Source organism: Haplochromis burtoni, unplaced genomic scaffold (genome assembly GCF_018398535.1).
Source record: "Haplochromis burtoni strain Fernald_Lab_line unplaced genomic scaffold, NCSU_Asbu1 Contig_126, whole genome shotgun sequence".
Classification (NCBI taxonomy): Eukaryota; Metazoa; Chordata; class Actinopteri; order Cichliformes; family Cichlidae; genus Haplochromis; species Haplochromis burtoni.
In genome coordinates, this window is record NW_024582487.1 from 1418512 (window position 1) to 1441562 (window position 23051).

General features: G+C 41.3%; 2 protein-coding genes across 3 annotated transcripts in view; both read right to left on the reverse strand.

Annotated features, from left to right (window-relative positions):
* Positions 1 to 1109: 1109 nt before the first annotated feature.
* Positions 1110 to 10705, reverse strand: angel2 (angel homolog 2 (Drosophila)). Of its 2 annotated transcripts, none has more exons than XM_005929921.3 (9): positions 10464 to 10705; positions 8217 to 9115; positions 7528 to 7739; positions 6849 to 6918; positions 5568 to 5998; positions 5172 to 5307; positions 3681 to 3750; positions 3416 to 3549; positions 1110 to 2757 (listed from the first exon to the last, which is right to left on the reverse strand). In XM_005929921.3, exons 2-9 carry the CDS (start codon positions 9106 to 9108, stop codon positions 2594 to 2596), a joined length of 2109 nt encoding a protein of 702 aa, XP_005929983.1. In that variant the 5' UTR covers positions 9109 to 9115; positions 10464 to 10705; the 3' UTR covers positions 1110 to 2593. The 2 variants fall into 2 exon arrangements, with proteins under 2 accessions (XP_005929983.1, XP_005929982.1); XM_005929920.3 differs by lacking the exon at positions 10464 to 10705 and adding an exon at positions 9733 to 10436.
* Positions 10706 to 12479: 1774 nt separating this feature from the next.
* galnt14 (UDP-N-acetyl-alpha-D-galactosamine:polypeptide N-acetylgalactosaminyltransferase 14 (GalNAc-T14)) overlaps positions 12480 to 23051 on the reverse strand; it is a 232178-nt gene continuing 221606 nt past the window's right edge. The window contains exon 15 of the mRNA XM_005929923.3: positions 12480 to 15080. Coding sequence (XP_005929985.1) covers positions 14922 to 15080 — 159 coding nt within the window. The 3' untranslated portion in view covers positions 12480 to 14921. The remainder of the gene's footprint in view (positions 15081 to 23051) is intronic.

The following is a 23051-nucleotide window of genomic DNA, read 5'->3' on the forward strand; positions in this document are numbered from 1 at the left end:
AATAAGAACACCTCAAATAAACTTGAGAACAACTAGAATATAGCATGAATTCGGCCACTTGTCTGTCTTGTTTATGACCATATATCAGTGTTTTTCCTTTTGCAGCACACAGTTATGCAATCTTGCTGTATGCAACATTTTAACAGCTACTCTGAATGCAGGCTGTAAGTTTCCTCCACAGGGGGTGGGCTGGGAGGCAAAATGATGAAGCTGTAAACTGATGTAGGGCTAACAATCTGCTGTAACGCCAATTATGAGGCTCAGAGGGAACAGCAGTGTTTTGCTGGCTCAGTGCATCTCTGCACATACACTGGGTGATGAGGGAGGAGTTTATTTTCCGCTTCAAATCCTTGAATCATGCAGGGAAAAGGAAGAGAATGATTTTTCCAGTTGTAATCCACAATTAGTGGACAGAAGTAGCAAAAAAGTGTTCAGTTAGAAACATGGGCTCTGGGTCTGGGTGCTAGAAACGTCTCCCGGCTCTCTTTCTCTGGAACCTTTGTGAACACTTTACTAATAACTTTGTGATCTCTATAGCTTGTTTCAGATTACCAAAAAAAGTTCATTTTGTAAATTACACTCACTCCTCCAGCCTGAAAGCAGAATTGTCCAGGTGATGCTCATTGGACAACGACTTGTTAATCACAAGTGATCATCCAATGAGCGTGCAGAGTCCTTGGCTTCAGTCACATCAAAGCCTCACTTTTCGCATCTAGTTTCAAAACACCAAAATGGCGACAACGAAAACGTTGAACGCGAGGCTTCAAACAGGACTTTAGTAACCAATGAGTGGCATCACATGTTCACTTATTTAGTTTTTTCTTATTAGGGCAAAAAAGCCGATGGTAGGTTGACAAGATACATGAGCTAACTAAATACACCAAATGTATATCAACACATAACAACCACAACAACTAAAGTGTGTGACACAAAATAACAACAATAACTACCACATCATTTTCAAATTAATGGTTTGAATATGAGCAGTTACAGTCCAATGAGTCTGTTAAGCTAGCCCGAGAAAAACTACTGTAAAAAAACAAAACAAAAAGTGTTAAAGCTTTATTAGAAGTCAGCGTATAAAATGCAAAAATGATTGAAACCAAAGGTAAATGTAATAGAAAAAGAACTTTTATTTACAAAGTGTAAACTTCCAGCAAAAATCAACTCCTTAAAATGATACAAAAATACATCCAGTCTTTATTTTCAGTATTTACATGTGTGAAAATATGACACAAGACCGCTCCGGTAATAACTGACCATACTGATATTTATGCAGAATTAAAATTTAGAGTCCTCAGCGGACATATACATCCATGTTTTCCATATAACATCTTAATTTAACTATAAATAATTGAAATATATGAGAACTAGTTGAGTGCTGTATAGTGCTTAGTTTAATTTTTGGCACATTGTGAAATATAAGAGAAAATCATTATATGGCTGTGATGCAACCGACACGGGAGATATTTCTGAAGATCCCTAAAAAAACAAGCTAAACTTTAATTTATATTTTGTTAGTTTTTAAAGGAGAATGAGCACCGTCTTGTTATCAAAAGAAAATGATCAAGTTTTCCAAATTAGCAGCACTACAGTAAACGTTCAGCTTTAAAAAGTGACTTAAAATCCATCCCTTCATCGATACAGCTCGAAAGGAAACATTAGTAAGAAAGAAAACTTTCTATTTATTAAAAAAAAAGAAAGAAAGAAAATATGGTAAACATCTCTATATGGTGGGAAAAATGTCAAATTAAATATGTTACTACTGCTTTAAAATGATGATCATTTGGATGTTTAGAGATATGAACAAGTTAATCATTTCAGGGGAAATCCAGACTGCCAGAATTCATTTTTTACTCATCATTTAAAGAACAAGACCTAAACTTTTAGTTAAAACCCCTGAACATAATGTGCAGGAAAACAACCGCCTGCTGGGGTTAAGAAATGGGACGCGCCACCATGCAGCAGGAAAAACAAGAAAAGCTTTAACATAATTACTTTTTCCTGCCTGAACAAAAAAAATAAATTAAACTAAGAAAAAAAATGTTATTTTAGAAAGATACCTCTCCTTACGCTTCAAGCTCCTCCCACCACATAAGCATCCCCACTCTCTCAGGTGAAAGTCCTCTGCACAAAGCCATTTAGCAAGTGGGTCTCATTTCATAAGCAGACTTAAACATTTTGCCACTTAAAGATGGGGCATTTTTGGAGAAAACATCACAAATTATAATTTAAGTGGTTCAACGGGGATTTAGGCCCCTCCTCTACCTTCTGTTTGTTTTTCATTCCATAACAAGACATGAAAAGTAATAATAGTATAGATGGGTAGAAATAGTATCAATATTTTAATCACAAAAAATAGAGAAAAATAAATATTGTTGTAACTCCGTGAAGCAATCTGTATGAAATCATTAATTTAACTTGCAGCCACTCTTGGAGAGGACTTGAAAAGGGTTTTCCCTTTTAATAATAAAATCACATACTGAATTAAACACCCCAGCATTTAATGTTCATCCTGCTTTTGTTGTTTATGTGGGGAAGAAACTGCAGATTCCTTGAACATTCCTACTTTCCTCAGTGGACCTGCAGCGCTTCAGCACCAAATGCGGAAACGAGCGAGGAGAGGGAGATGGTCCGATGAGTGCCGATGGTTAGGCAGGCCGTTGACTTCCTCGAGCTCCACCTGGCCGACCAATGACAGCCTGCCCAGCAGCTGGAGGCCCCGCCCACCTGGAAGCGAGGGAGGTGGAACGAAATCTTTCAGAGAGAAAGGACAGAGGGAAAAGAGAAAAACTGAATTAAAGAGATTAAAGATTAAAGAAGAAGCAGAAGGAATTCAGAGATACAGCAGGTATTACTTAATACAGCTTTAAGATGTTACTGTTTGAAAAGTCACCAGTGACGGTATGGTAACATAAAGACAAATAAATGAATTAACCCATAAAAAAGTAGGAAATCGACTCCATTTAAACAGCACATCTTATTTTTAAGCCACTCCAAGCACAGAAACAACAGTCACGCTTTCACATTAACTCATACAGAAGTTTTTTTATTTCTCGCGCCTCTGTCACAGTTTTGAGGGTTCAGTGTCAACAAAGGACATTTGGATATGGAAGCAAAAAACAGCCATAAAGGCACATTCAGCAGCAGTAGTGAAAGGGTTTGTACATGTAAAGGATTTAACAGCCTGCTCAATCTATTAACAGCCTTTTAGAGACATTTATGTTCCCAGACGGACCCATGATCATCTACAGAAAGCATATTATTGCCAATATAGACGCTTACAGCAATTAAAGGAAATGTACCTATCTTTAAAGTCTGAGATTTTAAAAGACTTAAATACTAATAGAAATACTAAAGAAAATCTGACCTTTGTTTGTTTGTGTGTGTTGTGTGTGTGTGAGAGAGAGCGTACCGGGACTATACAGGATGTAATCCACTGTCAGGGCCGTGCGGGAGTGACAGGTGGTGATCTCAGGTCTCCTGTCAGGCATCAGGTGATGTTGATAAGACGACTGCAGCTTCAGGCTGTGCTCGATCCTCCACGCTCTGCATACACGTGGTTAGAGAGAGTTTGTCCATTTTTATTATGGCGACAACCAGCTTTTCAATTACTGAGAACTAAAAAGGCAGAAATGAAAGGAGGAGGGAGTGATGAGAGAAGGACGGCGAGACTTTACCTGCTGAATTCATAAGCAGCTTTGGCAGCAAGATCCTCCACACTGAGATTAGAGATCGCTCCCTCTACAGCTGATGGAGAGAAAAGGACAGGCGGTTGTTAGTGACGAGGTTCAACACACTAATCACTAAACTCTATTAACATCTCTCAGGCAAACTAGTGACAGTCCAGGACAACATGAGTAACTTTCTAAGCAAAGTCTGAATAAAAGATTAAACAAATGGAGATCAAAGTCAAACCTGCCTAATCACGTGCTGCACTGTGAAGTGGATGTTAAATTAAATGCAGGTTAAACTTTGGAGGCCTGAATTTTTCTAGACATCATCCGATAGAGAAGCACGCATAATTACACTTATTATTTTAAGTACAAGGCAGCACGGTGGCACGGTGGTTAGCACTGTTGCCGCACAGCAAGAAGGTCCTGAGTTCAATTCCACCATCAGGCCGGGGTCTTTCTGTGTGGAGTTTGCATGTTCTCCCCGTGTTTGCGTGGGTTCTCTCCGGGTACTCCGGCTTCCTCCCACCGTCCAAAGACATGCAGCTTGTGGGGATAGGTTAATTGATTAATCCAAATTGTCACTAGGTGTGAATGTGTGAGTGAATGTGAGTGTGAATGGTTGTCTGTCCCTATGTGTTGGCCCTGTGACAGACTGGCGACCTGTCCAGGGTGTACCCCGCCTTTCGCCCTATGACAGCTGGGATAGGCTCCAGCGCCCCCCGCGACCCTGAAAAGGATAAGCGGAAGCGAATGGATGGATGGATTTTAAGTACATACATATGTTCATACCGACAAAAATGGCTATCTGGAGTATACCAGTACAGGCATGATGTACTCATAATGGTCAGAAAGTTGGAAGTGGATGGTTGGACACTTTGTGCCCTCAATAGCTGAAGGAGAGGAGAAAAAAAAGCAAACCATTGATACAGTTCTATATTATTAGAGGATTCGCTATATTTTGATTTCTAGTAAGTCCTTTGAGACAGAGCTAAACGCAGCCACAGGGAGTCCACGAGCCAGTGCACTACTAGCACCAGTCTGAGGCCTGGATAAACAGGCAGGGTCGAGTCAGGAAGATCATTCAGTGTAAAATCATCGCGAAGCAGCTCTTCAACTTGAACCATTTCTCACACTTTTTGCACACTAAGCAGCTGATTATGTAGCGTGCACAGTGTACTACTGGAAGTGCTTTCAGACACCTTGCGTCTTTAACCTGCCAGCTCACGAGCACACAGTGATGTGGGATTTCTGACAGCACCGTATGAGAAAAGAGCAGAAACTGCAAGTGGTCGTCAACTATCCTGCCGGCTGCATGTTCCACTCAGGCAGCTCTCTCACGTAAACCAGGCACGATATGCCCTGAAGTGCAGCTGACGCAAACCGACTCCCACTGTGCTCTAAGTGTGAGAAACCACCTCTCTGAACAACGAGCCGGCTGGAATCTTTTGACTTTTTCCAGAATTCTTTTGAGAAAACAGCTTTTCCAAAGTTTACCTGTAGGGCTGGTGGGCGAGGTCTCAGCACTAGGTTTGTTTTCATATTGGCACTGATGGGTTATTCCCAGGCTGGGAGACCAGATTGGAGACATGAGGAGACGCTGACCTCTGGGACTGTTTTCCTGACCTGACACCTACACAAACACCCAGAAAAGAAAAGGGGGAAAGAAAAACAAAACGGATAAGTGAGTGTTGGGGATTGAAGCACCGAGTATTTCTTTATTTGATGAGTGGGAAATGGACACTGTGAGGCGACAGAAACCAGGCAAAAACTAATTGGATTTACTGAACTGAAAACCACAGATGACAGTTTTGCATGAATGACCATCAACGACCAGAATGTCTACTAACTATAAGTTAATTGATCAGTTTGTGAGTGGCACAATATTCTCACCATGCCAATCTGCATTCCACTATACTGCAGGCAGCCTGTGGTCAGGAAGCTGTACAGTGGACTCCAGGGTGCAGAGTTAAAATCCCCACATAAAACCACTGGGTTAACCTGCCCGTTTGGGAGGCGGGACAGTCGGTTGATCTCAGCCAATAAGATTGCCAGCTGGGCCAGTTTGATGTCACCTCGCCGGGGGTTGTAGAGAAGGTGGGTGTTGGCGACACAGATGAATGAGGAGGGATTTAAATGACTGAAGCTCTTGTCAGGTCGCAACAGCACAACCAATCCCACGTTGTCTCGGTCGAGGAGGGTGTCGCCGGGCCGGAAAAACTCGACGGGATTGGAGGAGAGGAGGGAGAAGCGGGAGGTTTTGAAGACAACGGCACAACCGTCTGGTTTCTTTCCTGTCCGCTTTTTATACTCACAGTGATAACCTGACAAACACACACAAAGATGGGTTATTATATTAAAAATATCATGAATAAACAGAAACAATCAAATTATATCAAATTTTACCACAGCAAAAAGGCCTTAAACCTGGGCTGGCTCTTATATATTGCTTTTCCCACCAGCTCAGCATGCTTTATATAACACGTCACATTCACCCAAACACTTTTTTGTCTATGACTAAGTGCTTTCCAGCCAACACATTCACACTCCAATGAATAAAGACTGTATAAGCATCCAAGAGAAAATAACTGACTTGAATTTCAACCTCAGAAAACACTTTAATGATGAGTTTTCAGATCCATCCATCCATTCCATCCATCCATTCGCGTCCGCTTATCCTGTTCAGGGTCGCGGGGGGCGCTGGAGCCTATCCCAGCTGTCATAGGGCGAGAGGCGGGGTACACCCTGGACAGGTCGCCAGTCTGTCGCAGGGCCAACACACAGAGACAGACAACCATTCGCACTCACATTCACTCGCACATTCACACCTATGGGCAATTTGGATTAACCAATTAACCTATCCCCACTAAGATCCATCTGAAGTAAAATAACCAATAAAGCAGGTTGTGAATTAGGGTGCGACAGTGAAACTGAGTTTGTGATCAGACTCACAACTCAGAAGATCGATTAAAAAAAAATGAAATGAAAGGAGCAAAATGCTCGAGTCTCGACTCCGAAAAGCAGTGAGTGGCAATAACGTCGCTTTACCCATCTTTAATATACAGTCTGTTTGCACTAGTTAGGGAAGATTTATCTGTCTTCGCTTTTTTTGTCTTTCACTTTTAACGGCCCTCCCAAGTACACACATGTACACACAAAAATGAGCAGCAGTACCTAGTGCCTGGAGAGCAGGCTTAATCTGGTTTTCATAGTGGTCCTCCTGCACTTCCTGAAGACACAGGATCTAAAAAAAAACAACAACAAAAAAACCTCTCATAAATTTATGATGAAGAGCCAAAAGTATATGGACACGTTTACCAACACCCTTCTGTGCATTTTGCTGTTTTCTGGTGGTTTGCAACTCCTATTAATGATGCAGCACAATGACTTTGAACCACTGTGTGTTACAAACTCTGTGGCAACAATTTCACTTCTGCTTTAAATGGGCTTGATCGATACGTTAATGTCAACTCCAAATAACCTAGGATAAAGGATCAGATAAAGGATCCAGTGCAGCCTATAAGTTTTGATAAGATGAGTAACAAGATATTTAAAAGATCAGGATGCACAGCCTGTAACTTGTGATGGCCAAACTCCTAACAGGTTTTACTGAATGTAACTCTCTAAACTTAAGCACAACAGAAGTAAAAGAGAAGAGTCATCATTACAAGTGGAATGAATAAACTCTCCCCAAAAAATGAACACTTGATTAGTTTAATTGCCAGTAACCAGTAGATAATATGTTCCTTTTATGGCCCAGCCCAGGTTTACCACTGAACATCAGGGCAAAACTTCCTCCTGAGACCATTAAACTATACATATTAATACGTTTTATGACACTGCATCCCCTCACATCAGCATTGTGGTGCTGGATCTCTGCCAGTAGGTTATGCAGTCGGTATTCCCAAGGCAGGACGTCCGGGTCACAGTGTCGGTACAGGTAGGCATTGTCCTCCAGAAGCTGCTGGGAGAGGATGTTGTAGGACATCACCGAGAAGTCAAAGAGTGAACTGTCGCCTGGTGGGTGGAGGTCAGTGCTGCAGGACTCCCAGTGTCTTTGAAGAGCTGAGGAGAGATGAGACAAATGGAGAGCTGGAAATATAATCTCTAAATATGAAGAAATAGAATCTGCAGCCAGAAGACAAGAATTAGCCATTTCTGTGTGCAATTTGCTTTTAGTCTGAATTGTATTGACCAGTTAATTACACTGAAACAGGCACCGTCTCCATGCAGGTTCACAGCCTGTTTTGAACACAAAAGTAGGATTGAATCTGTCAAAATGTCCATTTCCAAACCACAGGCCAGATTGCTGTTCTGGTCTTTGACATGATTCAGCTGCTTTCCCCAAAAAGGGTTCCCACTGTGGGACAGACAGGACCTCCACCATTGCTTTTACTTGGACTTTTTCAGATTTAGATTATTGCCCTGTGGAGGGAAAACATTTCCTAGCTGATCTCTTAATGGAGACTCTGCTTCCAACATGTTTTCAAGCAGCAGAAAAGACACATCAAAACTGTAATTATACTTAACAAAAGGACTCACATTTCACAGCCCTTCTTGGTGGAGAGGGCTGCGTGTTTCCTCCAGGTACCTGCCCCAGGTTTGAGGGGCGAGTGGTGCTGCAAGGCTGCCGTCCATCACTACATCCATCCCTCTGCTGCTCTGAAGTCCCTTTTGTGTCCATGTGAGACCCATCCAGCTCCTGAGACCCCCTCCCTTTGAACCATTGGTTGGGTTTGTGCATCACTGGCTGTGATTCTTTATGTCCTTCTTGCTGCTGATGATGATGATGATGATGATGATGATGATCTCTGTCTGCACTCTCTCTTCGCTGTCTGTCTTTAGTCTCACTTTTAGTCCTTTCCACATTTTTATCTCTGCTGGTTTCCCCTCTAACATCTTTCCCGACATTATTCTTCACTCTGTCTTTAGTTCCATCGTTGAAGTGGTGACTAGATCGAAGGCTGCCATCTTTTCTGGAATCTAGGTGATGGTGCTCCCTCTTGGACCCTCCCTCCTTACCCTCTGTTGCTCCTCCTCTGGGTCCCTCCTTTTCTTTATTTTGTTCTTTTCTTTCCTCTCCACTCTTCCTCCGTTTGTAGGGCGGCCCTCTGTCTCTGTCGGGGAACTCCATCAAGTGGCCTGCAGAGGTGTGGAATGAGCGGCAAGCACCAAAGTCACCAAGGTTGATGTTCAGGGGGTGTAATGCCCTGTGAGTGAAAGATTCAAGGGCAGACGGGTGGGAGTGGGGAAGTCGAGAAGGCCAGGGTGGAAACCCTGGCACCGACCACCATGGATGAGGGGTGGGAATGAATTGGGGAAGGAAGGAGGACGCAGAGGAATCAGTGTTGCTCTTGAAGCGGGCCTGGGAAAGAGCAGGAAGACTGCAGGGTGGGAAAGATGAGCTCAAAGAGCTCAGCCGGCGAAGGAACATGGGATGACTGGAGGGAGACATTGGGGGGGAAAAATCAATACACGGAGCCGATGTCTGCAGGTTCTCAGTTGTGAGAATTTGCTATTTTTACATCCATATGTCTTTTATCTAACTGCAGGTTAGATTAAATGATACATTTTTTTTCTGCCAGTTAGATTTAAGGATAACTTATTGTCTGAAATAACACGATGAGAGAATGATCTAAGTGGAGGCAAAAATTACTTTCAAAACCATATATTTAGTTTAAAATCGCAAAAATAACTGGCAAAAAGCCCAGGGGTGTCCAAGAACATGTTATCAAAACTGTTATATGAACTCTTCATTAAACATGCAATTTTCTAGCTGCTTTGTTGAAATGACAGCTACCAGAAGCAGCGATGGCTAAGCTAGTTGCTAACTACCTGCTGCTTCCCTGGTTGTTTTGGAGCACTTCTAGTTAAAACTGATGTGTGTTTAAATGTGGATTACACAACAAACGAGTAGGCGAATACTAAAAGGACGAATCACCAATCAGAAGTTGACGTTGCGTTTAGTTATAAATGATTTTAACCGCATGGAAAATTAACAGAACTCAAACACTGCGATTAGTTTTTAACCCGGAGCTGCTAGCTCACGTCGACTTACGTGTCGTCATCGGCGACTTTGTTTAAGCCTCAGCTTGGGTGCATTTTCAGACACAACGAGATAACAGGATGGAAGTTTCGACCTTTGAGTTTGAATCTGCAGTCAGATCAAGACAAGTCGAGTCCCCGAAATCCTACGTAACTAAACGTAAAAACAAAGCGCGGAATGAGGCGTTGGCTTCATGTACCGTCAGTATTTTTCGTCAAATCCAACAGGGACAACATACGGCGCAGATTTTGTGTGCTAACGTACCAGTGTAGCTACAAAAAAAAGGTGTGTCAAATATTAAAGAGTGGGGTGACAGCTAACGAAACAAACACTCCGCTTTTACAGAGGAATCTTGCTCTTTGCCAAAGCTGGTAGCGCAACTCCCAACATTTTCAAGGCTACATAAATGCATCACCATCACTCTCGCATGCGTCTCTTTCTCGCGCTGGATGTTGTAGTCTTTTACTTGAGTTAGTTAACAGTGAGTGATATGGTTCAAACTATTGAAGGTACTACAGACAACCGGGTACGGTGCGGAAAGTGGTCCGGGTGCAACGTAACTTACCATTGCTTATACATTTTTATCGAGCGCATTGTGAAATGTCACTTCAAACGTTGAGGTTATCAGTTATAAAAGCGATAGCGACTCATTATTAAAGAAACCCTTGAATTATGTCAACGGCTAGGATTCTTTATTGAAAGCGCCGTGAATAGAGAATTAAAACAAAGGTCATTGTACTTACGTAAAAGCGAGCCTCTCGAAGACAGCGGTGTCGTGTAAAGCCTCTTTAAACACAAAATGTCACCTTCCAGTCTGTGTCATTTTCTGTTATAATGCGTCGTTGAAATCTGAAATAGAGCTGTCTTGTGTCGGAGTAATAGTTTGCTGAGTGTGGCTAGAGAAGCAGTGGTTTGTTAGAGCTGAGGAGTGGGCACAGAGGCAATGAGCGGTATCTGTGTGTGTGTGTGTGTGTGTGTGTTTGGACAAACAAACCCTGCCTCGTTCCAGTTTTGTTCCCCAGTTTTCACAAATGAAGAATTTTCTAGCTAATTTTCAGATTTGGAGTACTATGGTGTCAGCACAAAAATCGTCCCCATGTGTATATTCACAGAATTTTTTTGAGTTACATGAAGGCTCGTGTAAACGGACGGAGAGCCTATAATGATGCATTTAAAACTCGAAAATCTGGGCAGCACGGACCATTGTGTGTTGACAATGGTCTGTGTTCATGACAAGACACTTCTTAAAGCAGACAAAGAAACTTAAACCAAACAGAATCAGAATCCTTTTGTCATGAATTGTTTAATTGTCATTACACATCAAATATTCAATGAAATTAGAAGCAGCTACATGGTAGTAGCATTTAGAATAAATTAGAAAAAAACCCCAATAAAAACAAAAATACCAACTATAAAACTATACAAATGTACAGGGGTTATATAGATCCGAAAGCGGCGCACGTGTGTGTTGTATGAGTGCGAGCAGTACTGATGTGTGAGTTTGTGAGAGTTTGTGAGTTTGGCTGGGGTGCACGTGTGTTCAATACAGCGATGGTTCATGGAAAGAAACTGTTCGTGAGTCTGCTAGTCTTGGTTTGGATGGACCTGTAGAGTCTCCCAGAGGGCAGCGGATCAAACAGGTGGGATGGAGGATGGGTGGAGTCTTGTGTGATTGCATCAGCTCTGCAGCAGTAGTGGGATGTATAGATGTCTGCAACCGAGGGGTGGGGGCAGCTGATGAACTCCTGCACTGTGTTGACCTCTTCCACTCATCCTGGGAGCAGTGTGTGAACCACACTGTGGTGCAGTATGTGAGGATGCTCTGGATGACTGAGTGATGGAGGTCACCAGCAGCTTTGCAGAGATGCTGTTCCTTTTGAGCACTCTCAGGTAGGAGGTGGAGGTGTTTGCAGCCCAGGAGAGGTCAGCAGAGAGGTGGGGGGTGTAGACAGGAAGGGTGGCCTTTATGTGCTTTAAGACCAGCTGTTCCAGGGACTTAGTGATCACAGGTATGAGTGCACTGGGGTGGAAGTTGTTGAGGCTGTTTGTAGATTATTTTTTGGGTACAGGAATGATTAAAGTGGACTTTGAGTGTGAGAAGAAGGTGTTTAGTTCTTTTGTTAATGCATGCTCAGGTCCACAACTGTGTTGGACTGCCCCCTGAATTTGGTAATATGGTGGACCTAAAAGCAGATTTGCGTGGTTTGAGGAGTGTTTTGACATGACTGTTCATCCAGGGCTTCTGCTTTATGTGACGCTGATGTAGGACAGAACAGCCAGTGTGTGAACAGTCAGGTCCTCACTGTCAAAGACACTCTTAGTTATAAAAGATGTACAACTGGTTATAAAGGTGTGACCTTCAAAACCAGTTGGTTCATAAGATAAACTGATTTCTGTTGAAGTTAAACACAGAGCTTTCACAACCACAGCTGCAGATCTCAAAGGAAATAACCTTGTATTTCTGAAGCTAATATATGACACCATACTTGCATTATAAACAAACATGAGGCTGTGTAATTCTAACCTGTTTCTGCAGTACTTTAAAGCCCTTAAATTTAACGAATTAATATAAAGTCTACTGTGAGGATGCACGATCACAAGAAAATGTGCCATAGTCCAAACATGGACCTAACTGTGTAAAGGGTAAAACATAAGAAAAGATTAGTTGTAGTTTTGTAAATATTTTAAGCAGCACCGTGTTTGCACCAACAGCAGCTCACAGTTTGCACAATAAGCATGTCAATAAAATAGAAACAGCCATTATAAAAGCTTTATTCAGGATTCAGGAATCAAACAGGATATCAAACTGATGCTGAAGATGTCAAACACATTATGTAACTGAACCGCAAAGAAGTTCTACAATTTTTAAAAATCATTGTGTGAACAGACAGAGAGGCGATTTAGAGAAGACTTGCAGTTAACATCAGTTTGGATTTTGACTCTTCCCACAGGTTTGAGCTCCACCAGCCCAACCTCGTGCCCATTCAGAGTGCTCAGAAATAATCTTAGGTAGGAGAAAAACAAAAGGTTTGGTTGCATCATAGCACACCTCGAGAGTGGACACATTTATTAAAATAAACCCTAAATAGCATCATTTTTATTAATTTACCAAACTTGCCTGATAAATATCAATACTTTGTAATTATGGTGAAAAAATCTCATTTGTGTATAAAAAGTCTCACATGCACAGCAGCTGTGTGAAGCAGCTGCTTCATTTGGGCAACAGGAATCAGAAATTTGCTGATTTGATTTATCAGCATGTAGATATTCTGACATGTGCTGCATTCATGCTGTTCTTCCTCTTACATATTTTTTTCCAGTGTGACTGTTTGTCCATATTTGCACCTGTAGCTCTGTCCTGTCTGCTTTCATGCTACATCCTGTAGTTAAGCCAGGGCGTGTTCTAAATTTCAGGTTTTGTGTTACCTACTGTGACTCCCCTCATTGTTTATTTCTTTCCTTTTCATCCTCTTCCTCATATTTCTGCAATCAAAGCTATTCACATGGCCAAGAGAGCTGCATGAGGCCAAGTTTCAATGGGGAAGTTACAGTCATTTAAAGAAGCCATTAAAATGCTCCATCCACTGTGCAAACCCTATAACACTAACAATATGGGAATTCTAGCAGTCCCAGAGTAGGCAGCCTTGGTTGGCATACAGAAACTACTCTAGATCTAGACTGTGTTTAGGTGCAAAGCTTTCTAAAAGTCAGCATTCCTTTTCCCATTTCCTAATTTTTATTTGGTAAATGGTAAATGTTTTGGCATATATATATAGCGCTTTTCTACTCTGAGCACTGAGCTCAGTGTAGTCATTTAAGGTGGCTTTGCATCATTCATAGTTCAAAATAATCTTTCTTTATCTCATACTTGGTACAGCTCCTAAGTTCATCCTCTCTGAAACAGGCCATTTTAGTTCCTGTTCCTTTAATAAGGCCACCCACCCTTTAAGCCTATGTTTCTTAAAGTGTGGGGCAGGTCCTGTAGGTGGGGCACAGAGCCACTGCAGATGGGACACTGTCAACCTGGTGAAAAATATGAAGTGAAACTGGGTTTGCTTTTACTAGGCAGAGTATACAAAAATAGTTAGCTGATGCTGCTGCACTGACCTTTAAAGGTCAACATTAGAGGAGTTGTACCTCACACAAAGATCCTTTGTTATCGTTCATCCTCGTTTTTTTTAAACTCTCGAGAGTGTTGAGCTTCTAAAATGGGGCATATGCCACAAAAACTAGGAACTGCTGTTGTAAGCTTACCTTCTTCTGATTGGCTGCCCCTTGCAAACAGAAGGTTTGAACAGAAGATGGGTGGGGCTTTTGTGCTCACTTTAGGAATATCCTCTCTCATTAACATCACAAAGAGCCTACCGTTGAAAAAAATGGTATGAAACGGAGCATTTAGAGCAGGGTGGAGCCAGAGCTTTAGGATCACAGGGGTTACTTGTACATAAAGTGTTCTCATAATTGAGAACCTCAATAACTGAGACTATTCCCAAAGCAGTAAATGAAAGCTTAAGCCAAGCAACAAAACAAACAAACAAACAAAAACCTTAGGATATATTCCAGACTGGAGATGATTGCATCCCGCTTGGTGTGACAGACTAAAGATTTCACATTTTGTGCTGTTTACTGGGGCTTTACTTTGGTGAGTTTCTGGTTAGATCCCAGTAAGAAACCGACTGGGATGCTGCAGTAAAGACAGTGACAGGTATTTGACCAACTGAAATAAAACCTCGAGCTGTGCTTGGTTTTAATTTCCAGCTTATTAAACATCCTTTAAAAGCAGATTGCAAAAGACACAGGAAACATTCTATGATTGTTATTTTTTGTTTGTTTTTTTTGTCCATCTCAGCTATTTGAAAGTTCTGGGTTTTAAGGTGCACTTGGTTTTCACTCTCCAATACAGACACTTGAATCTCCAAACCACACAATTTTCCGGCGTCTCTTGGAGCAACATTATTTCAAACCAGTGCAGCTCATAAATAAATCAGGACTTTATACCTGAAAGGTCTGCATTTCTTTTCATGCTACAAAGACCCATAAAAAAGTCTTCATCAGCTTTCTATTCAGATATCCTCGATGCAGCACTGTGACATGATTGCTCATGCATGGTCAGTGTGTGAGCAGCATTCTCTCTTTGAGTTGAGGGATGAGTGTGACAGGGCACATTTTTTAAGAGGGAGTAAAGGTCACATGGTCAGGGGTCAGGAGAAGGGGACTTCCCATCTTTGCGTGTATGCGCTCAGTTCACAGGGGCTGATCACCAACATTCGGGAATCGTCCATCCCGTCCAGAGCCATCTCCGAGTCCAGGCAGAACCGGGAGACGAGGTGCTCCAAGTGAGTCCCTGACTTCTGCCACCGCTGCAGGAAAAATGAAGAAAAAAAACATTTAAAAAGTTAAAAACAAATGTTTAAAATCTTAACTACTTTATCATCTCATGTAAATTAGAAAACAAAACATTTACTGGTTAGTGTGGAAAACATACCACAAATAAGGAGTCCAAAAATTAATTTTTTGTTGTCTCTGTGCTTCATTTTTTTTTTGCTCACTATTGATCCAGCTGCTGTACTGCAGTCAAGAGCTGCTCGGAGGATCTAATGAATGCAGAAACCTGCAGCAGCTGTGAAAAGGTCTTCAGTCATGCTCTGCTGAGCAGGTGTATTACTGTATGACCGCAGAGAAATATGCTGAGAAACACGAATCTGACAATGACAGAGCTGATGTCACACTCTTTCGCATAAAAAAGAAAATGAAAAGAAAACGTTTTTTAGGGGTTACACCTGCACACACGGCACTGAATGGCAGGCCTCGCTCAAGTCACTGAAGTAATTTAGAAAGCATGGAATATGCAGGCTATACAGCCGCCACCAAATCTAACAATACACCAACATAACATCTAAGAAAAAAAACAGGATGCTTCAGCAGAAATCCCCAGGAACCGCACGCCGCACGATGACCACCAAACAGAGGTTAGCGCCACAATTCTCATCAGAGGACCCGTCGGAGAAGCACGCTTCACTGAATCCTGAACGCTGTTATTGGTGATCAAATCTTTACTTTCAGAAGTGCATGTGTCTGCAGATTTTACAAGTATGAAAAGTGCAAATTTTCACTGATTTATTGTCATATATATCCTCCATCCAGCTGGGCCATGTTCTCCCTGTGGATGTGTGGGTTTTCGTGGGACTCATGACTCGGGCTAATTGGTGATTCTAAACTGGCCTTAGGTGTGCATGGCTGTGCTCTTGGGTGTACTCAACCTCTCACACTCCTATAGCTGAGTTGGGCTCCAGCCTGTCTATGACCCATGTCCATATAAGTGATTAGGATCTTACAATGGTAAAATATTCTTCCAAAAATCACTTCTAAGTTGTGCCAAGCTCAACTGCTGTTAAAATGTTCATGAAAAAAGAAAGTAATTTAAGTAATCCTAATAATAAAAACAAATCAAACACTGATTCAGGCTCCCTGGTGGAGTTATTAAATGTGCCAGCTCAATAGCTTACAACTGCTTTCACTGATGATATTTGTTCCCTTTTTACTCAAATAATACTTCAATAATTGTTTGTATTGTTTGATTGGAATCATTCAGACTAATGTTAACAGCTGTGTTTTTGTCAGGAGCGAAATTATTCTCACCTTTAATATTCATTAAAATCATTTTCTACAGATGCAAAGTGACTAACCTATTTCACATGACTCCACCAACTTTACTTGAAGCCACCTGGTAATAAAAACATATTTATGGTTGTACTTCCACATCTAATTATACTCTCTACATTTATTGATTAAGGGGTATTCATAAATTCTGACTGCTTTCAGTTTACAATGAACAGCATGTGATTCCCCACAGTCACCACTAGATGGAGAAGTCTCCCGACTTTTTCAACAATCCAGTGGCTCTTTGACCAGACAGACACTGTGTGTGTGTGTGTGTGTGTATTATTCATAGCTGGATTCTTTAGCTGTGAAACAAAGCAGTAGATATGATCAGACATGAACAGAGGCTTTTATCTAGCAGTGGGTCTGAAACCCAGCCATCTGAGACAGACAAAGAAAAACAGAATAAAAGATAAAAGAAGAGAGACAAAACGAGGGAAAAATAGAAACTATTTGTGTGTGTGTGCCATTTGTGTGATATCTGTATCTTTGTGTTTCATAATTTGCACGTTTGTGTGGTTATCTCCTTGTATCAGTGTTTTTATGCTTACGTTGGCTCGGAGCGGCCATGTTGTATTTGCTGAGCCTCTGAAGCATATCACTGTCATGTATCTTGATCTCATGAGGCATTGTAAAGACACACACACACACACAGTCACACAGACCCACACACACACAAATCAGCTTTGTTCTGTAGAAGTGCATTGTGGGTCTGCTGCGGCATTGTCAAGATGACATGCCCATCAGAGTACAGCGACGGGCCGCCGAGATTTTTAATTGAAAAAAAAGACGGAGGGATAATTAAAAGTAAATTAATTAGTATTCAACTCATTAGTGTCGGCTCCAGCAGACTATAGAGAGTAACATGTTGCGTTGGTCTTTCTCTACACATCACTGTCTCTCTTTTAAGTACTGCACATTAAAGTTCATAAGCCTTTTGTTGCCTTTCAGGATGACTCAAGGGAGATGGGAGTCTTTTACAACCTGGTGAACAACACAGGCTGAAATGAAATCACCTTTCTCCAGGAATCTACAGGTATCAAAATACCCTGGTAAGAGACTGTACATTAAAGATGGATGTAGCCACTGTGTCATAAGGGTGGAAATGGAAATTATCGTATTTGTACGAGAGGGTGAGAGCAAAGTCACCAGCTAGAAAGTTTAACTATAAAGCTTCATTTTTATTATATTTTATTGCACAAAAGAACAAGAGCGTGATAACAAAGTGCAAAATGCAAGAATCTGCACAGGGAGTATGCTGAACTTGTCTCATTAGAGTCCACCGGAGGCTGAATACAGCAGCTGTAAAAGTAATACAGTCAAGTGTTACTTCTGCATCTAATCAGCTATAAAACACCTTGAAAAAAGTTTTTGGCTCTAAATAGAAAAGGATAAGGATGCTTTCAAAGATTCACAGCAAACAGGAAGCAACACTGAAATAATAAATCTGCAGGCACACCTGCTTGGCAGGTGGTTTTGTTTTGAGCATCTTGGAGGACATGCCACAGATCTTCTGTGAATTCAGGCTGTCTCACTGTCTCTTTGTGAAAACGCAGACCGGCTCCATGATGATAAGATCAGCGCTCTGTGGGGGCTAAACCATCTGTTGGAGAACTCCTTGTTTTTCTTGTGGCTGAAAATAGTTCTTTATGACTCAGGCTGGATGTTTGGGCTTGTCGATGTGCTGCAGAATGAATTTGGGGCTGATCACTGATGAGCCTCAATGATGGATTTGCAGGAAATATATCTAAACATCTAAAGTGCACCACTGCACTTTCTTATCATTTAAATCTCAGGTGAATTCATCAAACAAATGGCTTTTAGTTTGTTTTTGTGTGTCTGTGTTTTTTCCCTCTTGGTGAATAGAGGACACGTTGGCAGGTTTGACAACTCAAACCTTTAAAAGAGAGGTGAACACCAACCATTTTCTGACTCATGCACTCTATTCAAAAATAAATCTGATTTCCAGCATGAGGCCCATTTGCTTTTTTCTGACAATATTAAGGTTGCTGCTCCTTCTCACTCTGAACATCTGCGACTCCATCTCTTTAGTGCTGCGATTTTTTGATTTGACTGCAAGTTGTCGTTCTAATCCAACAGACATGGCACCAGGAACAGAAATGAGTTCCAGGAAAAAACAGTCTGGTGCCTCAGAGGAAGAAAACAGATTTGTGATAGAGAAACATCCTAAGGACGTGACAGAAAGACCAACTTTCTTTCAATGTTTTTGCCTATTTTTACCTTGTGACAAGTTGTACTACTAACCTACTGTTCAAGAAAAACCACAAGCTGTGATTTATATCTGGTTAACACAAGCCGATATGCTTCTGTGGAAAACTGAAATCAGAAAAAGCTGAGATTTTAAGTAATCTGTAAAATATGCAAGCGGAAGTGTGTGACAGGAAGTCTAAGTATACAAAAGAAACACACTCCATGCAAAATCACTCAAATGTTAAAGAATAAAAATGTATCCACTCGCAATAAATCCTCAAATATTTCACACAGGAATTTCTGAAGAACTTTGACATCCCAGGATGCTGCCTGGCTTGAAATCAACAGAACATCTTTTGGGGGTTTAAAGATAAAAATAGAGCAACACAGCACCTCCAGCAAATAAGAGCTGGAAAAAAAAGAAGTTTCTGAAGAATGGAAGAACATCCCTCCAGAAACCTATGCAGCACACCCTCATGTCGAGGACAACTAAGTCTGCCATCAATAATAAATGTGCACATGCAAAGGAAAAAAGTGCACTGCCTTCTGAGGTCCTACTACAAAGTTTCTATTTTTAACACAATAATAATGAAGTTTCAGTTTTCAGTCTAACGTAAGAGCAGATCTGACCTTCATGAAGGTCAGACACTTAAATGCACTGGTCTCACGATAATGTTTTCTATACATTAGAAAGCTTGATGGTGTTTAGATTTACTTTCACTAATATGTGCACCTTGAAAATAGATCAAAGTTATCCTCATTTGGAACTTTCACTTAAAAGTAAATTGGGGGCACAGAATGTGTCAAGAACAAGGGACAGGGATCTGCATGAAAGAACAATTCATTATGTATTGTGTACAAAAGTACTGAGCCATCTCCACATTACACCTACAGGAGCTGCTCAGCCATGGGAACTAATGCCACGAAGCTCCGGGTGCACCATTTTTGAGCTGACGTAAAGGCCAGAGGAGGCCTGGAACACAAGTTACTGAGAGATTTTTCCAAGTGGTCTGCCGCTTTATGACTGAGCTGCCGTGGATCCTAAACACTTCCACTTACAGCTGATCGTGGAATATCTAAGAACAACAAAAACAACAGAGACACCTCTGTTGTTTTTCAGTGAGCTCTTTAGAGCGACCCATTCTCTCAAAAATGCTTGTAAAAGCAGACATCATGGCTAGATGCTTGATTTTATACATCTGTGGAAATGGGACTGAAAGAACACCTGAATTCAAAGATGAAGAGGTGTAACACAGTACGTTTAACCATAAAGTGTATGTGATAATAAATAAACACAGTGTAGAAAAAAAAAATCTGGCTTGATTTTGATGCTCATGTGCAGCAATACGCCATGCAGATGGTGTTACATGAAAAATGGCACTCCTCCAAGGTTTAAACTTTTTTCAAGTTGGAAAAAGTGCTTAGCAAAATGGTAAAACTGCTCCTTCTAATAGCCTCTTTCACAGAGCGAATGTTTAACCATCACAAATAAAGTTTTTTTTAACAAAAAAATCTTTTAATACTATTAGGTAGCTATATTAGTAAAGATGTCTTTTCTAATATGCAAAATAATAAAAAAGTAACAAAACATATAAAAACTTGAAGTACAAGTACATTAAAACTGTACTTGAGTAAATGGACAAAGTTACATTCCACCACTGGCCCGATCCATGCCCCTGACCCTCCTGATTGGTGTGAGTGTTCCTACACGTCCCTGCAGTCATGCGTGGGTGAGTAATGCTTATTTTATTATACTATTTTCTGGTCTATTCGCAGTCCACATGGAGGAATGAAGCACTGGTGGCCTTGCAGTACAGTGGCTGCATAGCCATACTGTATGAAGAGGAATTTTATAGGCTTCTTGCATGCTGGGCTTCTACAGATGTGTGTGCATCTGCAAGGAAATAAAATCTGTGGTGCAACTGCCTGTGGTTGTAATTGTATGCTATAGGAGGTGTTTGTCACTAAAACTGAGGTTAGTGGAAGTGTATGTGACTGGATGCTTATTCTACTGGGTTTGTGAGTGACGAGATGGCACTCAGCGCATGTTAATCAAAGTGTTTGTAAGTGCGAATCTAAGTGGCTACATTCTCTCAGCTCCTCAGGTCAAACGTATTTTTTCCCTCTCATACTGAACGGTCTACTCTCACCTTCTCTTTACCTCTCTCACCCTGCCTCTCTCTCCTTCTCTGTCTGTCACGGTCTGTTTATTTCCGTCTTCACCACTCACTCTCACTCCCCGTTTTACTGTCTTCCTCTGTGTCTTTCGTCCCATCACCGCGCCCACATTTCTCTAGCCTCAATTTAACCTCTCTGCATTTTCTCCTCTCTCTCTCTCTGGGTCTGAGTCTCTCTACCAGTCAGCTCTGGGCTGTTTCTTTGGTGGATCGCCGTTCTAATTAGCTATCATCCCTCTACTTCCTGCCTTCTGACACACAAACACGCACGCACACATACGTATGCACACTCTCAAGTGGGACATGTAACAGCACTTTGTGTGTGTGTGTGTGTCTCGGTACAAAAGTTTAAAAGTTACATGAAAGAGATCCGCTTTAGTGACTCAGCTAAAAAACACAAACAAAACATACACAGTGACTGGTGTGTGTGTGTGTGTGTGTGTGGTTTCAGTCCTTTAATTTAAGTCTCAAGGACTCCAGCTTTAAAACACCTGCCTGTGCGCTTTTTGTGTTCAATTGTCTTCATCATTAGCCACAAACCTCCGTTCTTCCTTCCTTCCTTTAATTCCTCCTTTCAAACTGTTCCTTTCCCTATTTTGGTTTTGCTTCCTTTGTTCCCTTCCTTATTTCTGTTTGCTTTTTCTTTCCTGCCATTTAGCCTTCCTTCCTTTCCACATTGTTCTTTATTCCTTTTTCTTCATTCATCCTTTTCTATTTAGTTCCCCAAGCTACCTTATTTATTTCCTTGTCAATGTCCTCTTTCTATTTCCCCCATTTATGCATGTTTGTTATTCATTCCTTCTTTACATCATCCATCTTTTTTTCCTTCCTTCATACAGCTCCCCTCCTTCCTTCCTTCCCTCCCCACCCAATTCTTTCTTCCTTTCTTTTATCCATACCATTTCGATAAATTTATTCTTTGTTCGCTTCCTACTATTTAGCATTCCTTCCTTTCATTCACTGCTTCCTTCCTTCCTACCGTCCTTCCTTCATTGCGTGTCCCATTTACACCTACCTGCATGCATTCTTTCCTTTTCCTATTGTTTCTTCCTCACTTTTCTTATTCTTTCCTTCCTACACCTGCCCTCCTTCTTTCTTTCTCTCCTTTCTTCCATGCCACATTACACTTTCCTCCCTGCCCATATCTTTTTTCCTTCATTCCTTTCCCCTGCCTTCTTTACCTGTTTCCTTCCTTTTTTCCTATCCTTCATTCCTTTCTTCACATCATTTTCCATTCCTTCCTTCTTTCTTTTTCTTTTCTTCTTTTCATGCCCCCACGGGCTTTCTTTTCCTTCCCTATTCTTTCTTCCTTTCTTCCAATCTTTCTTTCTTTTCTATACCTTGCTTTCTTCCTTCTTTCTCTCCTTTCTTTGATGTCCCTATTATATTTTCCTTCCCATATCCTTTGTTCCTTCATTTCTTTCCCATTCTCCTCTCCTAACTTCCTCTATGTATTTCTATCATTCTATTTTCTCTATCCTTACATTCTTCACCTCTGTCATTCTTTCTCTCCACTTTCCTCATTATTTTAAACATTGTTTTCCATCTTTCCTCCATCAGTTTTGCTGATAAAGATCTTTTTGTTTGCTCTTCCTCTTGCTTTACCTCCAAACCCCTCTCCCCAGTGTACTGAGAGTGTCTCCATAAAGAGCACACGTGCAGGAGAGTACGCTCCTGTCCATCAGAGTCACATCCAGTTAACAATCCAGAAGAGCAACAACTTTCTCCCCAGATTCCCTCAGCTGGCACATCTATTGTATCTGAAGTTTTTGTCTCGTTTGGTGACAGCACATCCTCTTCTGCTGCTGCTGCCACAGGGGAGCTTACTGCTGAGGTATAAAAATATGCAGACCCCTAGAAGCCTGAGCCTCACTCATAAAGCCTAAAATGGGGCGGACTGTTCTTCAGGTGAGGAATTAAGTGAACAAATGCACAAAGACTCTTGAATCCTGTGACAAGATTTATTTTGATTTATTGTGTTTACTTTTTGCTCTGGGCTTCTGTTGATGTACGCTGTGTGCTGCAGCGACGTGTTATATGATGAACGGCTGCCCTACGAGGTCATTTGTTTGTTCTTTTTCTTTTCTTTACCTTTTTCTCCTTTCACATCCAAATTTTTTCCTCCCTTCATTCTCTTTTCTTTTATTAGTATTTACCCTTTATTCTTTTATCATCACACATCAACATTTCCTTCAGCCTCCATTTCTCTTCTCTTACTCCTTTAGTCTTTCTCCTCCTGGTTTTAGCCCCTGGTCGCTCCCCTAATTACCTCTCCTTTTACTT

Excerpts from the sequence above, each read along its gene's own strand:
- angel2 (XM_005929921.3), bottom strand. The coding sequence starts at position 9,108 with ATGTTCCTTCGCCGGCTGAGCTCTTTGAGCTCATCTTTCCCACCCTGC. Across the intron at positions 7,740-8,216 it reads ACCAAGAAGGGCTGTGAAAT|CTCTTCAAAGACACTGGGAG; the intron begins GTGAGTCCTTTT and ends ATCTCTCCTCAG. Across the intron at positions 3,751-5,171 it reads CTCGCCCACCAGCCCTACAG|CTGTAGAGGGAGCGATCTCT; the intron begins GTAAACTTTGGA and ends TCTCTCCATCAG.